General features: G+C 37.5%; 3 protein-coding genes across 7 annotated transcripts; 2 read left to right on the forward strand and 1 right to left on the reverse strand.

The window, feature by feature from the left end:
* The first annotated feature begins 1,676 nt into the window (after positions 1 to 1,676).
* Positions 1,677 to 4,439, forward strand: mcat (malonyl CoA:ACP acyltransferase (mitochondrial)). The gene is made up of 4 exons (XM_016236221.1): positions 1,677 to 2,314; positions 2,429 to 2,516; positions 3,384 to 3,601; positions 3,816 to 4,439. The coding sequence occupies exons 1-4, from the start codon at positions 1,931 to 1,933 to the stop codon at positions 4,218 to 4,220; spliced, it is 1,095 nt and encodes a 364-aa protein (XP_016091707.1). The 5' UTR covers positions 1,677 to 1,930; the 3' UTR covers positions 4,221 to 4,439.
* Positions 3,885 to 11,261, forward strand: cbll1 (Cbl proto-oncogene-like 1, E3 ubiquitin protein ligase). Of its 5 annotated transcripts, none has more exons than XM_016236219.1 (6): positions 3,885 to 3,953; positions 8,296 to 8,454; positions 8,573 to 8,679; positions 8,785 to 8,868; positions 8,974 to 9,047; positions 10,048 to 11,261. In XM_016236219.1, exons 2-6 carry the CDS (start codon positions 8,304 to 8,306, stop codon positions 11,075 to 11,077), a joined length of 1,446 nt encoding a protein of 481 aa, XP_016091705.1. In that variant the 5' UTR covers positions 3,885 to 3,953; positions 8,296 to 8,303; the 3' UTR covers positions 11,078 to 11,261. The 5 variants fall into 5 exon arrangements, with proteins under 5 accessions (XP_016091705.1, XP_016091706.1, XP_016091702.1 ...); XM_016236220.1 differs by lacking the exon at positions 3,885 to 3,953 and adding an exon at positions 7,843 to 7,862 and having other exon boundaries at positions 10,048 to 11,260; XM_016236216.1 differs by lacking the exon at positions 3,885 to 3,953 and adding an exon at positions 7,908 to 7,953 and having other exon boundaries at positions 10,048 to 11,260.
* A 1,482-nt stretch (positions 11,262 to 12,743) lies between these two features.
* Positions 12,744 to 19,153, reverse strand: slc26a3.1 (solute carrier family 26 member 3). Its single transcript, XM_071582296.1, is given in 16 exon segments — positions 12,744 to 12,794; positions 12,926 to 13,059; positions 13,146 to 13,203; positions 13,452 to 13,676; positions 14,210 to 14,311; positions 14,344 to 14,383; positions 14,385 to 14,414; positions 15,089 to 15,157; positions 15,265 to 15,371; positions 15,525 to 15,620; positions 15,768 to 15,851; positions 15,915 to 16,028; positions 16,140 to 16,287; positions 16,515 to 16,597; positions 16,688 to 16,840; positions 19,145 to 19,153. Coding segments are annotated over 16 exon segments (1,503 nt in total).
* Between the last annotated feature and the right edge of the window lie 338 nt (positions 19,154 to 19,491).

Consider the following 19,491-nt stretch of genomic DNA (forward strand, 5'->3'; position numbering starts at 1 on the left):
ACATCGGGACTCAATTTCTTTAAAAAAATAAAAAGACATGAATGGACATGCATAGGCAAAAACAATTGATTTTTTAAATCACCAATACATTTTTAGTTTTCAATATTTTTATTTTTATCAAACTTTGTATAAAGATGATTCTCAACTATGTTATAACAGAATGATTCAATATCCTATTTTTCTTTCTGCAAAATGTGTGTAAAATGGCCATAAACAGGTTTTCTCATTATATACAATGTATCTATAAACTAAATCTAATTTGCATATTAATGTGTTTTTGGGGCAACATGTAACGAAAAAACAAGTGTAATAATGGGAGTAATAATTGACAAGATTTTCATAATATAGAATATTTCATAGAATATAGAAATATAATTTCTTTCCCTGTTCATTTGTTATGTCTCCCAAAATAAGACATAACAATAAACATGCTTTTAGTCCCAGTGTCCTCGTATGAGGACTGTTCTGTTTCGTAACAGAAAGTCATATTTTGATTTGAAACCCCATAACATTTTCCTGAGATGTTGATTTATGACACACAGTTTAAAAATTTGACCGATTTAAATGATAATTAGAAAATAGTATCATATTTCCATAAGAGTGTCACTAAATTAATATCAGACTTATTTGAAGACCAAGGAGAGGGAGTGATCTTGGTGGGAACATCCAAACATTTAGTATCTCTGAAAAGCCCTGAATGTGCTCTGTACAGGACATCCAGAGTTATAGTGAAACATCCAAACATTTAGTATCTCTGAAAAGCCCTGAAGGTGCTCTGTACAGGACATCCAGACTGAAAACTGTGGCATGTACAGTCTCAGAGAAATACACCAAAATATAGTGTCCTTATATGAGGCCGCAGGGTCTCAAGAGGTTAAGACTGACCAGAACTGGAACTTATTCAAAATAAAAAAACAAACATATTATGTAGCCTACATGGCACAAGATTAGTTAGGTCTTATTTGTAGACAAACCTATGTAGTTTGCAAAATTTCAGAGCAACATTTTCATACATATACATATATACGTGTTTGTTTGTTTGTGTGTGTGTGTGTGTCCCTGGAACACAAAACCAGTCATAAGGGTACATTTTTGAATAAATAAGCTTTCCATTGATGTATGGTTTGTTAGGACAGGACAATATTTGGCCGAGATACAACTATTTGAAAATCTGGAATCTGAGGGTGAAAAAAAACATCAAAATATCGAGAAAATCGCCTTTAAATTGATCCAAATGAAGTTCTTAGCAATGCATATTACTAATGATAATACATTTTTGATATATTTATGGTAGGAAATTTACTAAATATCTTCATGGAACGTGATCTTTACTTAATATCCGAACGATTTTTGGCATAAAAGAACAAGCTGACCAAAAGGGGTTATGTTGTCACTTTAAATATCTTATTTCAGACTACTGAATGACTTTTCAATTAAACTTAAACAAGAAATCACGGTGAAAACTGCAGGAATCTCAAATGCAACACTGGCCAATATCATATTAATATCAAACCATTAGTTTGTCAAACAGACGCTGTAATCAACTTTAAAGTGTAAAGTCCTGACACTTAGCAACGACCATATATTTCATATATTTTAATATTAAACGTTATATTTTAGATTTTGAGGGAGATATAAACCTCCAGTACACGAGATGGCGCTGTGCTCTTGTTTGTTTTCCAGACTACATCCGAAAAACAAATAGAAGAAAAATACATGACATGTGGGAAACACAGAAACTGCTACTGTAGTTTTAAGAAGGATTTTGACTTTCTAAACGTTTGATATAATCTAATGAAAGCATGATATCGCAGAAACACGTGTGACACAAGTAACTTACGCGTTGTTTGCATTCGACCTCCGCTCGCAGTAAGAGTGCATTCTGAAAAAAATATGTGTTGAATTTCATTTGAACAGAACCGGTTTGATCATGAATCTCCGCGTTACTCTCGGGTGTTGTAGTAGAGTCCGGTTGTTTCGGAATAAGGCGACTGTCTACCTTTGCAGGAGACTGTCAGATGTTCCCATCTCAGCTGATGAGAAGCCCAGGAGAACACGGAGAGCTCCGGGGAAAGCGTCTGTCCTTCTGTTCCCCGGGCAGGGCAGTCAGTTTGTCGGTATGGGAAAAGGACTCCTGAAGTATGCAAATGTCAAAGAGATGTTTGCTGTAGCTGAGAAGGTGCTTGGCTATGACCTGCTGTCTCTGTGCTTAAATGGTCCCGAGAAAGATCTGATGAAGACTGTTCATTGCCAGCCAGCTGTGTTTGTTTGCTCACTGGCTGCTGTGGAAAGACTGAACCATGAAAATCCTGCTGTAAGTTACCCACAAGATCAGTGTGCAGCTAATCTGTTAGGACTGGCAGTGGCATGCATGTATGATTAATATGTGGTCAGTATTAATGTCAAACTCATTGACCCCCATCTAAAGGCTATTGAGAGCTGTGTGACTGCAGCAGGTTTCAGTGTTGGGGAATTTGCTGCTTTGGTCTTCTCTGGCGCAATGAACTTCGCTGAAGGTAAAGCTTGTTATTAAACATACTAAATTAGTTATTTAAATGGCATTTTTACAAGTGTGAAACATACCCGGATCACATTTATCCTTTGTGTGGATATTTTTAAAATTGTATTTTGCATTAAGAAAAACAAACAAAAAAACGATTTATTTATATTTGTATCATGACACTTCAGCACATTTTAACTCTACGATCGTGTAATTAGTTAAGACATTTCACTGTTATCGTTAACTAAAAACTAAAACAGACTATTACAGTCATTTTTGTTAATTGAAGCAAAGCTGACATCAAATACAAAAATATTAGATGACATAAATAGAAATAAATGTATTTATATTTCAGTTTTAGTAATCTTAGTACTTCAGCTTATTTTAAGTTAAATAGAATTTCAAAAAGAATCAGAATGGCAAGAGCACAACAAAATGGCTAAAACCTTAACTAAAATTATATAGCCTATATACACACATATACGTGTATTATTCTCATTATTATTCTTATTATCACCGTTATTCTCAAAGATAATTTTCATTACAAATAACTATTAATTTAATTTATTATTATAACTTCTAAATCGGCATAAATTAAAGGCAGTATAATAAATACTATCATGATGTTTGAGTACATCATCATACATATCATTGATTTTTAATGAGGTTTTTTTTCAATACCGTAAGAAGCATTGTAATAACAATTACCTCGCATTCCACAAAGTCTCAGCATACCTAAAAGTAGTCTTCTTTTTTATGCAAAATATTATTATTATTTTTTTTTTTGATTTTGGGGTAAAATGTAACCTGAACATCTTACTGACAGTTATTAGAAGATTCACCCACATTAATTTATCATAATGGTCCTGTTCTCTGCTCACAGCTTTGTTTGCAGTAAAGGTGAGGGCAGAGGCGATGCAGAAGGCCTCTGACCTAGTATCTAGTGGCATGTTGTCTGTGATTGGCCAACCTCAGGCCAAGTACAAATACGCCTGCGTCCAAGCTAGGGAGCACTGTTTGTCTCTCGGTATCCAAGAACCTGTGTGCGCCATTGCCAACTACCTTTTTCCAGATGGGAGAGTAATAGCTGGCCACAGAGAGGTAAGAATCCATACAAAGAGCTTTGTTCATGTGAAATATTTTAGGTGTGTTGTTTTGTCTATTGAAGTTGGGTCAACTTTACTGAATCATTTACAATAAGACCAGAAATATGCTTTAAAAAAAAGTAAATTTTGAGTTCATGTTGATTTTCTGAAAAGATGAAGTCCAGACTGTTAAGCCCTGCTGTGCTTTTAACAATCAGTCTCCCACACAGGCTTTGGATTTCCTTCAAAACCATTCCAGAGAGCTGAACTTCATGAGAACACGACTACTGCCGGTTAGCGGGGCCTTTCACACGGCAATGATGGAGCCAGCGGTCGAGCCTCAAAGAGACGTCCTCAGAAAGATAGAGGTACGGCGGCCAGAGATCTGTGTGCACTCCAATGTGGACGGCAAGCGTTACATGCATGACAAGCACGTACGCAATCAGCTGGCCAAACAGCTGGTGTCTCCGGTGAAATGGGAGCAGACGCTACATGAGATTTATGAAAGAGCCCAGGGGCAGGAGTTTCCTCACACCTATGAGGTGGGACCTGGTAGACAATTGGGCTCAACGCTACAGAAGTGCAACATGAAAGCCTTTAAGAACTATACGCATGTAGATGTTGTTCTGCCATAGGACTGATCAGTGATTTGCAGTAAAATTGTTACATTTGGTTTTCTTCTTTCAGATAAAAACAAAAAAAGCCAAACACTTTGTTTTCGTTTGAAAATTTTTATTGCGCTTGTTGGTTTGGATAGTCCAGCTTCCTTTAGTAGTAGAGAAATGCTTTTAGAGGAAGAGGTGACTATTCATTGGCCCAATTATCCAGCAACAGACCCAAAACACACACACACACAAAAAACTATCTTTGACTTGCAAACACCTGCACATATATGAACTTATATATGTGAACCAGCACTTCATTCAAATCAGTTATAAAAGAGAATGCAAAATAAGCTGTTTTATAAAAAAAAAAAAAAAATCAACCTTGGTTACATTTGAGCCAAAGACCAGCTCTTGACCCTCTCAGTGTCACCATTCAGCCTTCATATTCATTCCAAGTTATTAGGAAGATAGACACAGTGACCAGAAGTAAAGCAGACGCTAGTGTGCATGTGGTGCTGCGAGACCAGTCAGGAACGTGTAAGTTGGATACCTGAGAAAAGAAAACAAAAAAAATGTAAGTTTCACTTAAATACCAGGGTTGCCACTGTCAAACCTGACCTGAAAATATATAAAAAAAATTAGTGTACATTTTTTAAGCCTAAAGAAATTCATTGAAATTAACAAAATCCTAAACAAACAATGAAATTTCTGTAGTAAACATATTTTATAGTTATTCATGGCTCAATAAGTATGTGGCTAGAAATTGGGCTTTGTGGGTGCAATTATTCTTTACAAATCCTTAAAAACAGACAGAAAAGTAATTAAAAAAAATACATTCAAAACTGTGGAAACACTCAAATACTGACTTTAAATGCACTAATGTTCAAAAGTTTGGGGTCAATAGGATTACATTTTTTTTTAAAGAAATTAATACTTTTATTCAGCAAGGATGTGTTTAATTGATCAAAAGTGACAGTAAAGACATTTAAAATAATATTCTATTCCAAATAAATACTGTTCTTTTGAACTTTCTATTCATCAAAGAATGTTGTGGTTTCCACAAAAATATTAAGCAGCACAACTGTTTTCAATATTGATGGTAATAAGTTATTTTAAATGATAATAATATTTTGAATGTTCAAATAAATGCAGCCTTGGCTTACCCAAGATCCTTACATATTTACAGACCCCAAATAAACATTGTCCTTACACAGGATGCCCACTTCTTGGCCTCCTGACAGCCATTTTGAAGCTGTGAAACCAGCCAGGATGTCCTCAACATTGGCATAATTTTGGACCCCCAGACGTTGCCGAAGATCCTGCTCAAGACAGTTTCATTATTATAAGCATGAATAGAAATTAAACCACTCGTAACCCTTTCATGTTATTCAATATCTTCATCTGAAACATCCTAAAGCTTATGTTCATGTTGGGGGGGGGTAAATGCTCTCAACTCACCCAGCAAACGCTCTCCTGGTTAGGGCATAAGAATAAATCCCAAAATTCAGGGGCCACCACAATTGGACAGGCAGTTGTTCACGCCATTTGTAGTCCAACTGGTCCCCTATCTGAGCCAGCTGGCGTCCAATAAGCTGGGAAACTCTTGATATTCAGACCAAAAAAGACTTGTGTGTAAAATACTGTATTGTATTTTACAATATAAATACTTCTGATCAAAAGATTACCTCATGTTGATGGTATAGAGAGTGTTGTGGTCTACCTCACCAGGTCCAGCCTGGAGGGATGTGGCGTTTCTCCGCTGTGGGGTTTAGAGATGCTAAATGTTTAGAGCATTTAGCATCTCTAAATGCTCTCAACTCACCCAGCGAACGCTCTCCTGGTTAGGGCATAAGAATAAATTCCAAAATTCAGGGGCCACCACAATTGGACAGGCAGTTGTTCACGCCATTTGTAGTCCAACTGGTCCCCTATCTGAGCCAGCTGGCGTCCAATAAGCTGGGAAACTCTTGATATTCAGACCAAAAAAGACTTGTGTGTAAAATACTGTATTGTATTTTACAATATAAATACTTCTGATCAAAAGATTACCTCATGTTGATGGTATAGAGAGTGTTGTGGTCTACCTCACCAGGTCCAGCCTGGAGGGATGTGGCGTTTCTCCGCTGTTTCGTTTCTTCCACCATCGTGTTCTGAAAGGTGTGCCATCATGTTTATGAAACTAATTCAACTGTCTCTTGCATCACATTTAGCCCTCCATTTGCCTAAATTCCATTTTCTATTTCCTTTCTCTGCTGCGGTTCTTTATTTTGTTTGTGTGGAGGAAGAGGACTTTGTTATTGCGTCCTGCTCTTTATGGTCTCACGTGACCTGATCCTGCAGCTATTGCTTTCAACGAATTCTGTCACTCTGTAAACACACAGGCTATGTGACCTGAGGACACTGGGTGTGTCTTTGTCTGTTGCTGCCATAGAACATGACCTCATTGCACGTACAATCAAGTTTCGAAAAACACCTGTAGCCATAAACACAACTTCCTGCAATGCTAGAGGACTCTGGTCTCGGTGGTAATAAAAAATGGAAGGACACAGATATGCACAGCTCACAAAGCACCATAAAAGCTGACTCAGTGCTCGTTGATGTTATGAAAGAGTATGTGATTAAAATACATTTTGATTGTTTATAGTATAAATAATCAACACATTTATCATTTATGAGGGTCTAGTAAGAGAAAGCAAACGTGTTTTCATTCTCCTTCATGTGACTGTTGAAAACATCAGGTTTGATGCAAATGCTCATTCAAATCAGCCAAACTGCTCAATGGCGAACAAACTGATTTTTTTTTTTAACAATTACATATATGTATATTGTACATGTATATTGATGTAAAACCTAAAACGGAGTGTGAATAATGTTTTTTTTGTGTAATAATGCAGACTATTATGTCAAAATAAACTGTGACGCAGAAATTTCTGGAGACTTCAGTCATCATCCCGAGACCAGGAAAACCTCAAAAATAATTTGAAATAATCCTAATTTTGGATTTTTACATTTCTAAAAGCTTTCTTTACCACTTAATCTGAACTTTCACATCAAAAACATTTTTCATTTAAATATAAGGCCATCTTTATATATCTACAAAATACTAGTTTGTATCCTCAAGCTTGCAGCTGAATGTTTTCAAGATTTTTTAATATATAACTATTTGTATGTTTCATTGTGAATTTATTTACTGTCTGCGCCCAACATGTTCCCATTTGGCTTGATAACAAAAGACAGGTGCATAATGGAAAACAAAAGAAAGATCATACCTTGTTTGTAGATTAAAATGGACGCCGCCCTGCAACATTTTAATATATAATTTTAATATAAGGCAAATTTGTTAGTATTTGTAGTAATAGTATAATAAATATTTTCTCATACTTACAGCAGCGTCCTTTAATCTCGGTCTCTTCCTGTGATGTGTCTCAGTACAGTGATCACCTGCAGCCACACCTGCAGCTTTACAGTCAGGAAGCGATATCACTTTCATTTCTGGCCAATAGAGGACACTAAAGGGACTGATATCACTACTACATTCATTCATTAAACACAGATCTAAACCATTTAGATGCATGAGCTCATGTCTTAATTCAGTCTGCTGGGCCAAAAAGCAGGCATAGCGGATCTGGACCTTTCTTACATTTCAAAAACCCAATCTCCTTTCTCTCTCTGGTAAGCATTGAGATGTGCTCAGTAATGGCCGGTGTACTTTTGTTTCATTCATTCACCTTAATGTATACAACGCCACCTGGCTGTTCTGCTGGTAAATACAATTGGTTCATTTATTCTTGTTCTCTCTCTCCCTCCCGCGCTGTATTCTGCCCGTTGCCATGCTGCTTTACTACTTAACGTTACATGAGATCGTTCACGTTAGTATCAGTATCAACCTCACATCAATATCAAGTCTTATTTAAGCACAATGTTTTATCGATTATGTAAGTATAATGGCCACGAATCGATACAGGCTGCACGGAGTAATATTTTATAAAACTCTATCGTTACTCAGATTAGTCAGTCTGTTGATAGGTTAAAATCAAAACGTTTCTGTATTAATACCTAATGAAGGTCAAAATAAACTATTAATTTGTCTTTTTTTCCCGTGTAGACAATGATATGCAGGGTACGGATGGGCCGTTAGGTGGTCCTGATGTCAGGAGGAGGATCCCAATCAAACTTCTTCCCAAACAGGCCAGGAATAAACCTGCCCCACGACCCCAAAGACCAGTGGGACGGTTACCGTCCAAAGCCCATTCTGGAGAGGAAGGTATTGTGTCTATATTTTTCTTTTCAAATAGTTTGTATATTGCATTTTTCACAAGCATATGATTAGATATTATGATACACTGCAAATGGGGCTTTTTTCTGACCTGTGTTTCTGCTAGAAGGGTTGAATTTCAAGCAGGAGGACCGATTTGATTTTGGCGTGAAAGCTGGAGACGCATTTGCGAGCCAGCGTCGGTTCCCACAGCAGCTGTACTGGGATTACAAGGTAAAGGCTACATTGTATAAGAGTAATTTACCCACCTCTCAGATGCTGCTTATGTTAAAGAGTTGTGATCTCTCTCTCTCTCTCTCTCTCTGTGTGTTTTTCTAGCTAAATTTGATCGGTGAAAAAGATGAGACACCTGCTCATTTCTGTGACAAATGTGGACTGCCAATTAAGGCATACGGCCGTATGGTGAGAATAGTTGACGTTTATAATGAATGCATACAATCTGCAAGTGACAGCTTTTTTGGTGACAAGTTAATATTACCATGACTTAATTCATTAATTTCTTTCCAGATCCCATGTAAGCACGTTTTCTGCTATGAGTGTGCATTACATCATGAAAGGAAGGGTGATAAGATGTGTCCAGGGTAAGAAGCAGCAGTTTTTGTCTCTACAAATACAGACTTGTACAATCTTTCTATACTATAATAGAGAATAATTAATATCTTGATGCAGATATATGGCTGGTTGATACACACTACCATTCAGAAGTTCAGGGTTGAGATATTATTTCTTTTATTCCACAAGAATGCAATTTAATTGATCAAAAGTGACACTAAAGACATTTATAATATTACAAAAGATTTCTATTTAAAATAAGATGATAATAAGAAATCTTTCCTAAGCAGCAAATCAGCATTTTAAAATATATAAAACTAAGCAATTATTTTAAATTGTAATAAGATTGCACAATATGTCTCTTTTTTACCGTATTTTTGATCAAATAAATGCAGCCTTGGTGAGCAAATTATATCTTAATTTTAAGTAATTTTATATTTTTATATATAGATAGATGGATAGAATGATTCCTCTATATTGAACGGTTTTCTATAGTAAGGCAAGCAAATTCAAAATGTTTTATGCACGTAGTAAATTGCAAAATACAGTAAAAGTCTTGTTAAAATAATAGTGAAATGTTTTCCATATTTAATGAAAGTAGTATTTAAGCACAGTAATCCACTGTAATATTTACCTACATATATTTTGTATTAAAACTCAAAACTATAATACCATTTTGGGGCTTTGGTGAACATTTTTGAAAAATGCTGAATCAGTGTTACGAATTGATTCTGTGAATTTGATCTCCTCATTGTTAGCACCATTTTAGAAAAACTATTCACAAGACAAAAGGGGTTGTGAAACAAGTCAACTCGTAACGGCCAAAATAAACACAGAATTCTCAGTGTTGCTCAATTTTAAATTGCCTTTTTAAATTGAATATTTAATATATTGTCCAGGCCTTGTTTGTACTTGTCAGTGTTTTATTGATGTTACTTTTGCATATTTACGTTAATCATTTAGCAGACGCTTTTATCCAAAGCGACTTACAATATGTACAATACCTACATATGTCCTCTCTGTTCCCAGTCTAAACATGTACAGCTGTACAGACCTGGTCCAGCGGATTGAACAGTGCCAGCGTGGCTCTCTCTACATGTGTAGTATCGTTCAGGGTTGCAAACGCACCTATTTGTCCCAGAGAGACCTGCAGGCTCACATCAACCACCGGCACATGCGGTCCAGCAAGAACTCCAGCAGCCGCTCTGACCCTCTCCACCTTCCTCCCGCCTCGGAGGTGTCCGACCGCTTCCGTGTGCCCCCGCCTCACCTGCCAAAACCCCATGTGCTCATCCCTTCTCCTCTGGCTCATCCAGGACACGACCCCTACAGTCAGCCTCCCTCTTCCTCCCATGATGATCTCCGACCTCCGCAAGGCCAACCGCCTGGAGACATGGGACCATCCCGCTCTCTCCCTCAGGAGACCTTCCGCATCTCGACCGTCACCACGCGGAAGCACAGCAACCTCATCACGGTTCCCATCCAGGATGATTCCGCGAGCTCCGGACCATCCCGTGACCCCCTCCCCCAGCCCGGCAATGCTCCGCCCCCTCACCATCACCCAGGAGACTATCCAGGTCAGCCCGTTGTGACCCATCCACATCACATGATGGCACCTCCTCAGCAGCACTACGGCCCCCCGCCGCCCCCTCCCCCAATCAGTCACCCCATGCCACACCCAGGACAGGGCTCAAACACACCTCACATGGTTTTTAACCAGGCCCCTCCTCCACTGTCATCTGTTCCCCCTCCCATCACCCCGCCTCCCGGACACCTCATTGGTCAGATGCCCCCCTTTATGAACCATCCTCCTCCAGGGCCACCCCCTCAGCATGGCGGTCCCCCTGTCAGTGCCCCGCCTCCCCACCATTACAACCCCCAGTTTCCCGAGGACAAGAGCACACTCAGCCCACCATTCAACCAGCCTGGGGGCTTGAGTCCAGGAATGTGGCCGGCACCCAGGGGTCCCCCTCCTAGAATGCAGGGTCCCCCTCCACAGGGACAGATGCCGGGGCCACATCACCCCGATCAGGGCCGCTACAGACCGTATTACCAGTAATAACGTGGTTTTGTTGTTGCTAAATAAAGGGATTTAGTATGTAAACCTGGCAGGGATTCGAATGGATATTTTATAGTCTGAAACAATTAACTGTATAATAAAGATCAGTACTGAATGGTGTTTTAAATCTTGTTGTCATCAGATTCAAACATTTGCTTTTTAATAATTTAGCCCATACATGCTGCTTTTAGGGGCTTTTGTTGATTGTTGAATGTGTTGTTTCTTGAATGTAATCAAAATGAAATGTACAAATTAAATGTGTTTTATTGCGTTCGTTATCTAGTATCTCATCTAGTGCCTTAAATTTAACTTTTTTATTAATATGACAAAAAAGAACTTTTTGAGTTTCAGTCTTTGTCTTTTTTTAGGGGTTCTGAAAGTTGTTCTGAAGACTAATGGAAATAATGTTATTTACAAAAAACACAACATGATTATGTATATCATATATATACAGTGGGTACGGAAAGTATTCAGACCCGCTTAAATTGAAAGTTGTTCTGAAGACTAATGTAAATGTTATTTACAAAAAACACAACATGATTATGTATATCATATATATATATATAATTTTGTTTTTTAAATAGATCATTGGTAATTATGGCTTAATTGGCTGTGTTTGCCATTTTTGTAAAACCTTCATGTGTCTCATAATACTCTACATATTCACCAACTAAATATACCATTTCATTTTTTATATATAAAATAAAAGGCAGGTAATGTGTAGTTATTTTATTCAATTAAATTTGATTTACAGATGCATTCATTGTAAAATCAGAAGTACTTACATGTTTGGATAGTTTTGTTTCAAAATACATAAAAATACATAGTACAGTAAGTAACATGCATTAATATAATATTGTCTAGTTGGTCTGTCCAAAACTCTCGACAGAGAGAAAATTGGTTATGCATTTCTGAAAAACTTTACAGAAAAGTTCTAATCCAACATAAATATACAAATGTAATGACTAACATAGGCACTGTGGCATACAGTTTTGTTGGAAAGGAGCAATCATTAAGTCAATTATTAAAGCATTGAAACAAGTACCTTTGTATCGCGTCACGCTCGGCCAGATTTTGATTGGTCGACTAAATAGCGACTTCAGAAATCCATCCGCAGCCCTGAGGAACGTTTTGTGCGCTTTAAAAACTAAACAATACGTTACAGTTTCAGCATTTTTACATTACTTTCCTTGTCTTCACACATCAAGGAGGAAACATTTTCTGGACTGTGGAGAATAAAGAGCTGGAAATCACCTGTACAGGTAGACTGCTCTCTGAGTAGGAACACATGCGGCTTTAGATGACCATCGAGTAAGTAACTGGTGAAGTAGGACCGCTTTTGTTTGTAAGAAAGGAATTGTTTTCATTCATTAGTGATGTCTTAATCTTATTCAAAACTCAATAGCAAGAAAAAGTAGTCTAAATCAATTACACGTGTAATGCTTCTCCTCGCCCCTTGTGACAGTTTGTCCACCTGTCACTAAACCACAAACAACATGAATTCATTTACTTCCACTAAATCACCAGTAAACATGGTAACAATGAATATATGTTACTGTAAGCTAAAATAGTGCATTCTTCTCAAAACAGCCACTGGCCAGACTGAAATATAGGCCTACAAAATACGTGTTTCAGCAGGGGGTTTTAGCTCACAATCGTCTGTTCCTCACACAGTTATACTGTCTCTCTGAATGACTTCGTAGTTTATGTTTAGATCCTGCAAACATCACAACACAGATAGTCATAGATCAGTATGAATTACTTAGAACCTTGACAGCTGATGGTTGATGGAAGTCAAATATAAAATATTATCTCAATATTTTAATCAAAATGAATCATCTTATGCACCTTTTCTAGTTCTCCATGATCTGGATGCATTTCCAGAATGTGCAACATGGCATCATGTAGTGTGGGGTAAAAGATGGACGTCTTAATCTCGTCATCAAACAATGAACATCGTTGAAGTTTCTCCATGATGTACACTGTAACGAGACCAGAGTTGTTTTAATGAAGAGGTTTTGAAATAAGATGGCTGGTAATGAGGAAAATTTATTGGAGCTTGTTTTACCATCACACAAAACTATGTAGACGTCAACCTCGATTCGTATAAACCAGGGGTGCCCAAACTCGGTCCTGGAGGGCCGGTGTCCTGCAGAGTTTAGCTCCAACCCTAATCAAACACACCTGAAGCTAATCAAGGTCTTACTAGGCATACTAGAAACTTCCCGGCAGGTGTGTTGAGGCAAGCTGGAGCTAAACTCTGCTGGACACCGGCCCTCCAGGACCGAGTTTGGGCACCCCTGGAATAAACTCTTTCAGGGTCAAATCCAGTGGAAATATACAGTACGCTGTATCTCATAGTAAGCTATTTTACAGCTTTAAGACCCTTGAGAGCAGATATATCAAGAAATGAGACCGCAGAGAAGTCCAGGACCAAACTGTGGATGTTCACAGGAGGGACAGAGATGTTGGCAGGCAATTCTGTGTTCCAGTTCACCTGGATTCGAAGGCCAGAGAAATCAGTGGGCTGGTCCAGACCCTCCGCGCTGTTGTCGTCCTCTGAAGTGTCAACTGATGGTTGTCTCACCTTTAGGCCTCTCTAGATCAGGAAAGGATGTAATTATTGGGACCACAGGCATTTCAAATCATACAAGAACAAGTTTTTCTGATTTCATGTTGTGCTATTTATGAGGAGAAAAAATGTATACTCATTCTTTCATTCTATTAGTTTACTATTATTGTTACTTTATACTTTTTATGTTTTAGAATAATAGTAAAGTCACTAAAGTGGTTGAGGTCACCACTATAAAATAAGTAAAAGAATTAATGTAAAAGAAAAAATAATTCATTAAAAATAAAAAATAAAGTTACATTTTTAAAAGTTTTTTGAAAAGATTATTTGAAACATAACAACAAAAGTTGTGGGAAGTGGGATAGTATCATTAATTATCCTGTCAAATCGATCCATTAAAAACAGATAAATAAAATAGTAGAGGAGGTAGGATAATGTCCTTTATTATCCTGTCAAACTAGTCGTAAAAATAATTTTTAGTGTGTGAAATGTGATCAAATGTCTGAATGGTAGCATATACAAAACAACATAGATAAATTATATCAATAGTAAGGACGTACAGATGAAACCTCCAGTTCCCCGTTACGCAACATTTTTCTGATCTTTTGCAGAGCTTTGTTCCTTTTCTTCAACACTTTTAGGGGATTAAAACCCACCCATATCTTTAAAATAAAAAGAAACTTACTGCTTGGACCAGTTTGTCTTTGAAGAAATCAAAATTAGCAAAGTAAATTGAATATTTTCACTCCATCAGGTTCGTAAATGTAAAATAGAACAAAATCACATTAAAACAAGATTTATGTTTTTGTACTTGTACAAGAGAGAAAAATCTAAAGCAGTGGTTTTCAACACTTTTGACTCAAAGTCACCACATTGTCAAACAAAATATTCAGAGGCCCCGGTATTATTGGCTCTGGTATTATTTGCTCTGGTGTTTCTTCTGTATTTATGACAATGGTGCTTGTTTTCAAACGTTATTTATTTAGTAATTCCAGAAGAGTCAAGGTTCTGATTCTGAATGTCCTTCAATTAAAACAGTAGTTATTGAGGGGAGGGGGATATATGAAGAGTTCATTTGCAAAAACAGATAACTCTGTTTTTAACAATTCTCAAAAATCATGTTTTTTCATTGTGCATTCCAATTAATCTCAATCAAACTGCAGTTGGGTTATTTTGATTAGGTTAAAAAATAACAAAAAATTACAGCTAACTGACACGATAAAACACAATAAAAACATGATTACATAATAAAAAACATGATTTTTGAAAATTAAAAAGGAGTTATCTGTTTTTGCAAATATACTCTTCATATATATATATATATATATCCCTTCCCCCTATAGGTTACCCTGTGGGCTTCTTGGAAATTTGCTGAGGCCCCCCTGGTTGAAAACCACTGTTCTAGACTAGAGGAAGGAAAAATGAGATCAGCACTCACAGAGCTGTAGTCTTTGCGATCCCTGTAGATGTCAGTTCCTGTGATATTGGCCAGGAGGGAACCGCGTGGGCTGCAGTATACAAAATATTATCATGCAAGGTCAGTAAAAAAAATCAACACGGCAATATTCTTGATGTGTTACGGATTCATTTGTAGGTGTCATGAATCCACACTCACAATTGAGTCCTGAGGACCACAGTGAACAATTCTGCTCCGAGACCCACAGCCAACCCCAAATCCAGCCCCAGGAAAAGAGAGGCCACTAAGGTCACCACCCAGGTCACCTACAAAAAACAGACACATGGACTTGAACTTCTGATCTTGAAGACTCTGTACCTGCTGTACATGTTTTCAAATGAGATTTTAAAACTGCTTCTAGATCAGATAATCAAAGATCATTCACAAAATAATTGGTGGTAATGAAAACAGAAACTCACTAAATCAGGCCAGTTATTCTTCCATAAGAACGGCAGCTCTCTGAACTGCATCAGCATGCCTTTCAGATTAATAAGGACCAAAGCACCCAGAACAGACTGAAAAAAGCATAACACTCATTAGATTGAGTCCTACATATGACTAAAAGGGTTTTATAGAGAGTTTTAACTGTCAGTTCAGCTCTATATTACTTAATGGAGTTTGCATACTACATATATAAAGAGTAAAGACATAACAATTCTCACCCTGGGCAACGGCTCAAGCAGAAATCCTATTGCTACAATCACAATCATCTGCAAATGTTATAAAACAAACATTAACCATTCATTCTTTGATTTCATATAGGCAGTCAATGGATGATTTTAGATCAAAGAATAGCGAGAGAGTTTCACCTGCGTCTTCCCTCCTGTGCTCTCTTGTATGGCGGTTCTAGAAAGGGCTGTGCTGGCAGCAAATGATCGGAAAGACGCCCCAAACATGTTGCTCACCCCGAAGGCAATGAGCTCCTGTTACATGCAGGTGAGTGTATAAAACTGTCCATTTTGATTTTCAAAATACCAATTGAGATATGCATCACATCATTTGCATTGTTTGTAGTGAATAGAGCCTCAGCTGACCTGGTTCCCATCAATCGTGTAGTCGTGTTTGACAGAGTAGACTTTAGCTACTGAGAAAGCCACGGCAAATCCTACTATGGCCATTGGGATAGCCTCCATGGCACTCTCCTTAATGACTTCCAGATTTGAAGCAATGGGTGTTTCATATCTTAGAAAGGGAGATGTAATATATCATATCATACAATGTATTATTATTATTATTCAATAATAAGATTCAATCTTATTATTACTCTATAATATTATATTATTGACTTATTATTATTAAATTAATAATAATTTCTAATAATTATAGATATATCTCCTCCCATTTAAAATATGCATTACAGCACTTTTTATGTTTTCAGTATTGTAGATGACGTATAGTTAGAATCTTACCAGTTTACCATCTCCCCAACCACGACTACATCAAATCGCTCTTGGAAGTTTAATGCATAAGAGACTACACAAGCGATAACAGTCTGTTGGGTTGATTTACATGAAGTGGTGAAGTTCGATAAAGAAGTTATATATTTTGTATTAATGCAGCCATACTCAGTAATTATACCAACCACGATGACTTCTATAGGTATCGGCACAGGGAGTTTCGACTTGAATCTGTCATTGATCTCCTTCACAATAAGCACCAGCGCCATGATCACAATAGATGTCACCAGGTCGGCCACATACGTGTTAGTGATTCGACTAAAAACGTCCACCAGAGTCTGAAATCAAATAACAAATGTTTGATATATTCACTGAAAAGTCATATAGAGCTTTGTAATAAAATGTCTACATTGCTAGTACATTAAAAGGGAAGAATTTGAACTTGCATATTTCAAAAAACACAATGGACCAACACCAGCAGATGACATTGCACCCCAAATCATCACAGACTGTGGAAACTTAACACTGGACTTCAAGCAACTTGGGCTATGAGCTTCTCCACCCTTCCTCCAGACTCTAGGACCTTGGTTTCCAAATGAAATACAAAACTTGCTCTCATCTGAAAAGAGGACTTTGGACCACTGGGCAACAGTCCAGTTCTTCTTCTCCTTAGCCCAGGTAAGACGCCTCTGACGTTGTCTGTGGTTCAGGAGTGGCTTAACAAGAGGAATATGACAACTGTAGCCAAATTCCTTGACACGTTTGTGTGTGGTGGCTCTTGATGCCTTGCCCCCAGCCTCAGTCCATTTCTTGTGAAGTTCACTCAAATTCTTGAATTGATTTTGCTTGACAATCCTCATAAGGCTGTGGTTCTCTCGGTTGGTTGTGCATCTTTTTCTTTCACACTTTTTCCTTCCACTCAACTTTTTGTTAACATGCTTGGATACAGCACTCTGTGAACAGCCAGCTTCTTTGGCAATGAATGTTTGTGGCTTACCCTCCTTGTGAAGGGTGTCAATGATTGTCTTCTGGACAACTGTCAGATCAGCAGTCTTCCCCATGATTGTGTAGCCCAGTGAACCAAACTGAGAGACCATTTTGAAGGCTCAGGAAACCTTTGCAGGTGTTTTGAGTTGATTAGCTGATTGGCATGTCACCATATTCTAATTTGTTGAGATAGTGAATTGGTGGGCTTTTGTTAAATGTGAGCCAAAATCATCACAATTAACAGAACCAAAGACTTAAACTACTTCAGTCTGTGTGCATTGAATTTATTTAATACACGAGTTTCACAATTTGAGTTGAATTACAGAAATAAATGAACTTTTCCACGACATTCTAATTTATTGAGATGCACCTGTACATTGAAGGAGTGGTGTAGAAAGTGTTTTCACTCAGAAATTGCTAGTAAATTTCACCTAAGCTACAGCATTACATTTAATTTTCAAATAGAAATGTACAGCATACTCCACTAATCATTGTTTTATTTAACGCTTCAAAAAATAGTTTTTTATGGTGTACCATGTAAATGCATGCATATCACACACCTACTGACAGGTGTCTGGAGGTGCCCTAAAAGAAGTAGATTATTGCAGGGAAGAATGCAGTGTACAGTCCATATCCCGGAAGTAAAGAGGCCAGCAAAGAGAATGCAAGTCCTGATACAAAATAATCCAATGAGGTGGTGTAATTACACATTTTTATGACGTGTTTCTGTTTTACAGAATTTACAAAGTCTTCCAAAAATGATTTTAGCCAAACACTATGGATGTTAAATGTGATACCTTGTAGCACTGCCACTAGCCCAGTGCTGATGCCTGAAACAATTTCACCCAGCAGCCATTCTTTGATGTTGTAGTTCTTCATCCATCCAATGATTGAAAGAAGGGAAAGAGCTGCATTCTTTGCACGATTTGTATCACAACTACAGTGCAAACGAGATGAACACAATTCGCTAAAGGTTCCTGTTGGATCCACGCATGATCTCAGTAACATCACAACTTCAAACGTGCTTCTGATAAGTTCCCATATTTCAGTTTAAAGGACCTGCTGTTATGAATGTATTATTGAATTCTTACGTGAAATAGTCTTTCAGATGGTGCCGTAGAGTTCTGCGGTTCCTGTTGATCCTCTCGTGCTGCTCTGCGAAGGAATCCTCTGAAAACAGAGGCCTGACCACCACATAGTGTCTGCCAAAGGGCTGCATTTTGGTTAGTTCGTTTTCAGATGCATCTTGAGTGCTTTATATAGTCTGGTTTGTTGATGAGTGGGTTGTCATTAGTCTTATCACAGATATTCTGGGATGTCTTTGCGAGCTTTAATCATTGATGGATTTTATCACATGATTTTTTGAGTCATTCTTCCTTATTTACATGCGTTCTAGAGAAGGAAACAAAAAATAGAGCTGCAGGAAAAAGTATGTGAACTACGTGAATTTGTTATGAATTACTGCATACAAGTCACAGTGATTAACTTCTCCATTAAGACTAATGAACATCACAGTTTCAAAAATTTTGATTTTTTTTTTTAGAGTGGAGTGACACTCTAACCTACACTTTCAATCTCGTCTTATTGTTTGGTCTCTAGGTTAGCAGGTTAGTCTCGTCACGCCATTTTAACAGCTTATTTGCTTATTCACATACTTTTTCCATTTCGTGCTGTGAATGTTTCCATTAGCCTATGTACTTAGTGCAGGCATTAAAACGTGCCATTGTTGTGATTTGATTGAATGTTTATGAAATGTTATGACCAATTTATGTATTGTGTTGTAAGTCCAAAGGTCCATGTACATTTCCTGCTACTGTATTTCCTTTGCCAGAATTTGTGATTACTCATATCCAGATTGATTAAATGCTTCAATTTCAAGTGTTGGCTCAGTTACTAAGTCAACAAGTGCACCACATATATTGTGCAATAATCTATTTTTACATGCGTTTCTCTTATATAATTCAAACAGCTTCCATTTTGTGGAATAGAATGAAAATTTTAC

The sequence above is a fragment of the Sinocyclocheilus grahami genome, unplaced genomic scaffold (genome assembly GCF_001515645.1).
Source record: "Sinocyclocheilus grahami isolate Dianchi unplaced genomic scaffold, SAMN03320097.WGS_v1.1 scaffold484.1, whole genome shotgun sequence".
In the NCBI taxonomy this organism is placed as follows: Eukaryota; Metazoa; Chordata; class Actinopteri; order Cypriniformes; family Cyprinidae; genus Sinocyclocheilus; species Sinocyclocheilus grahami.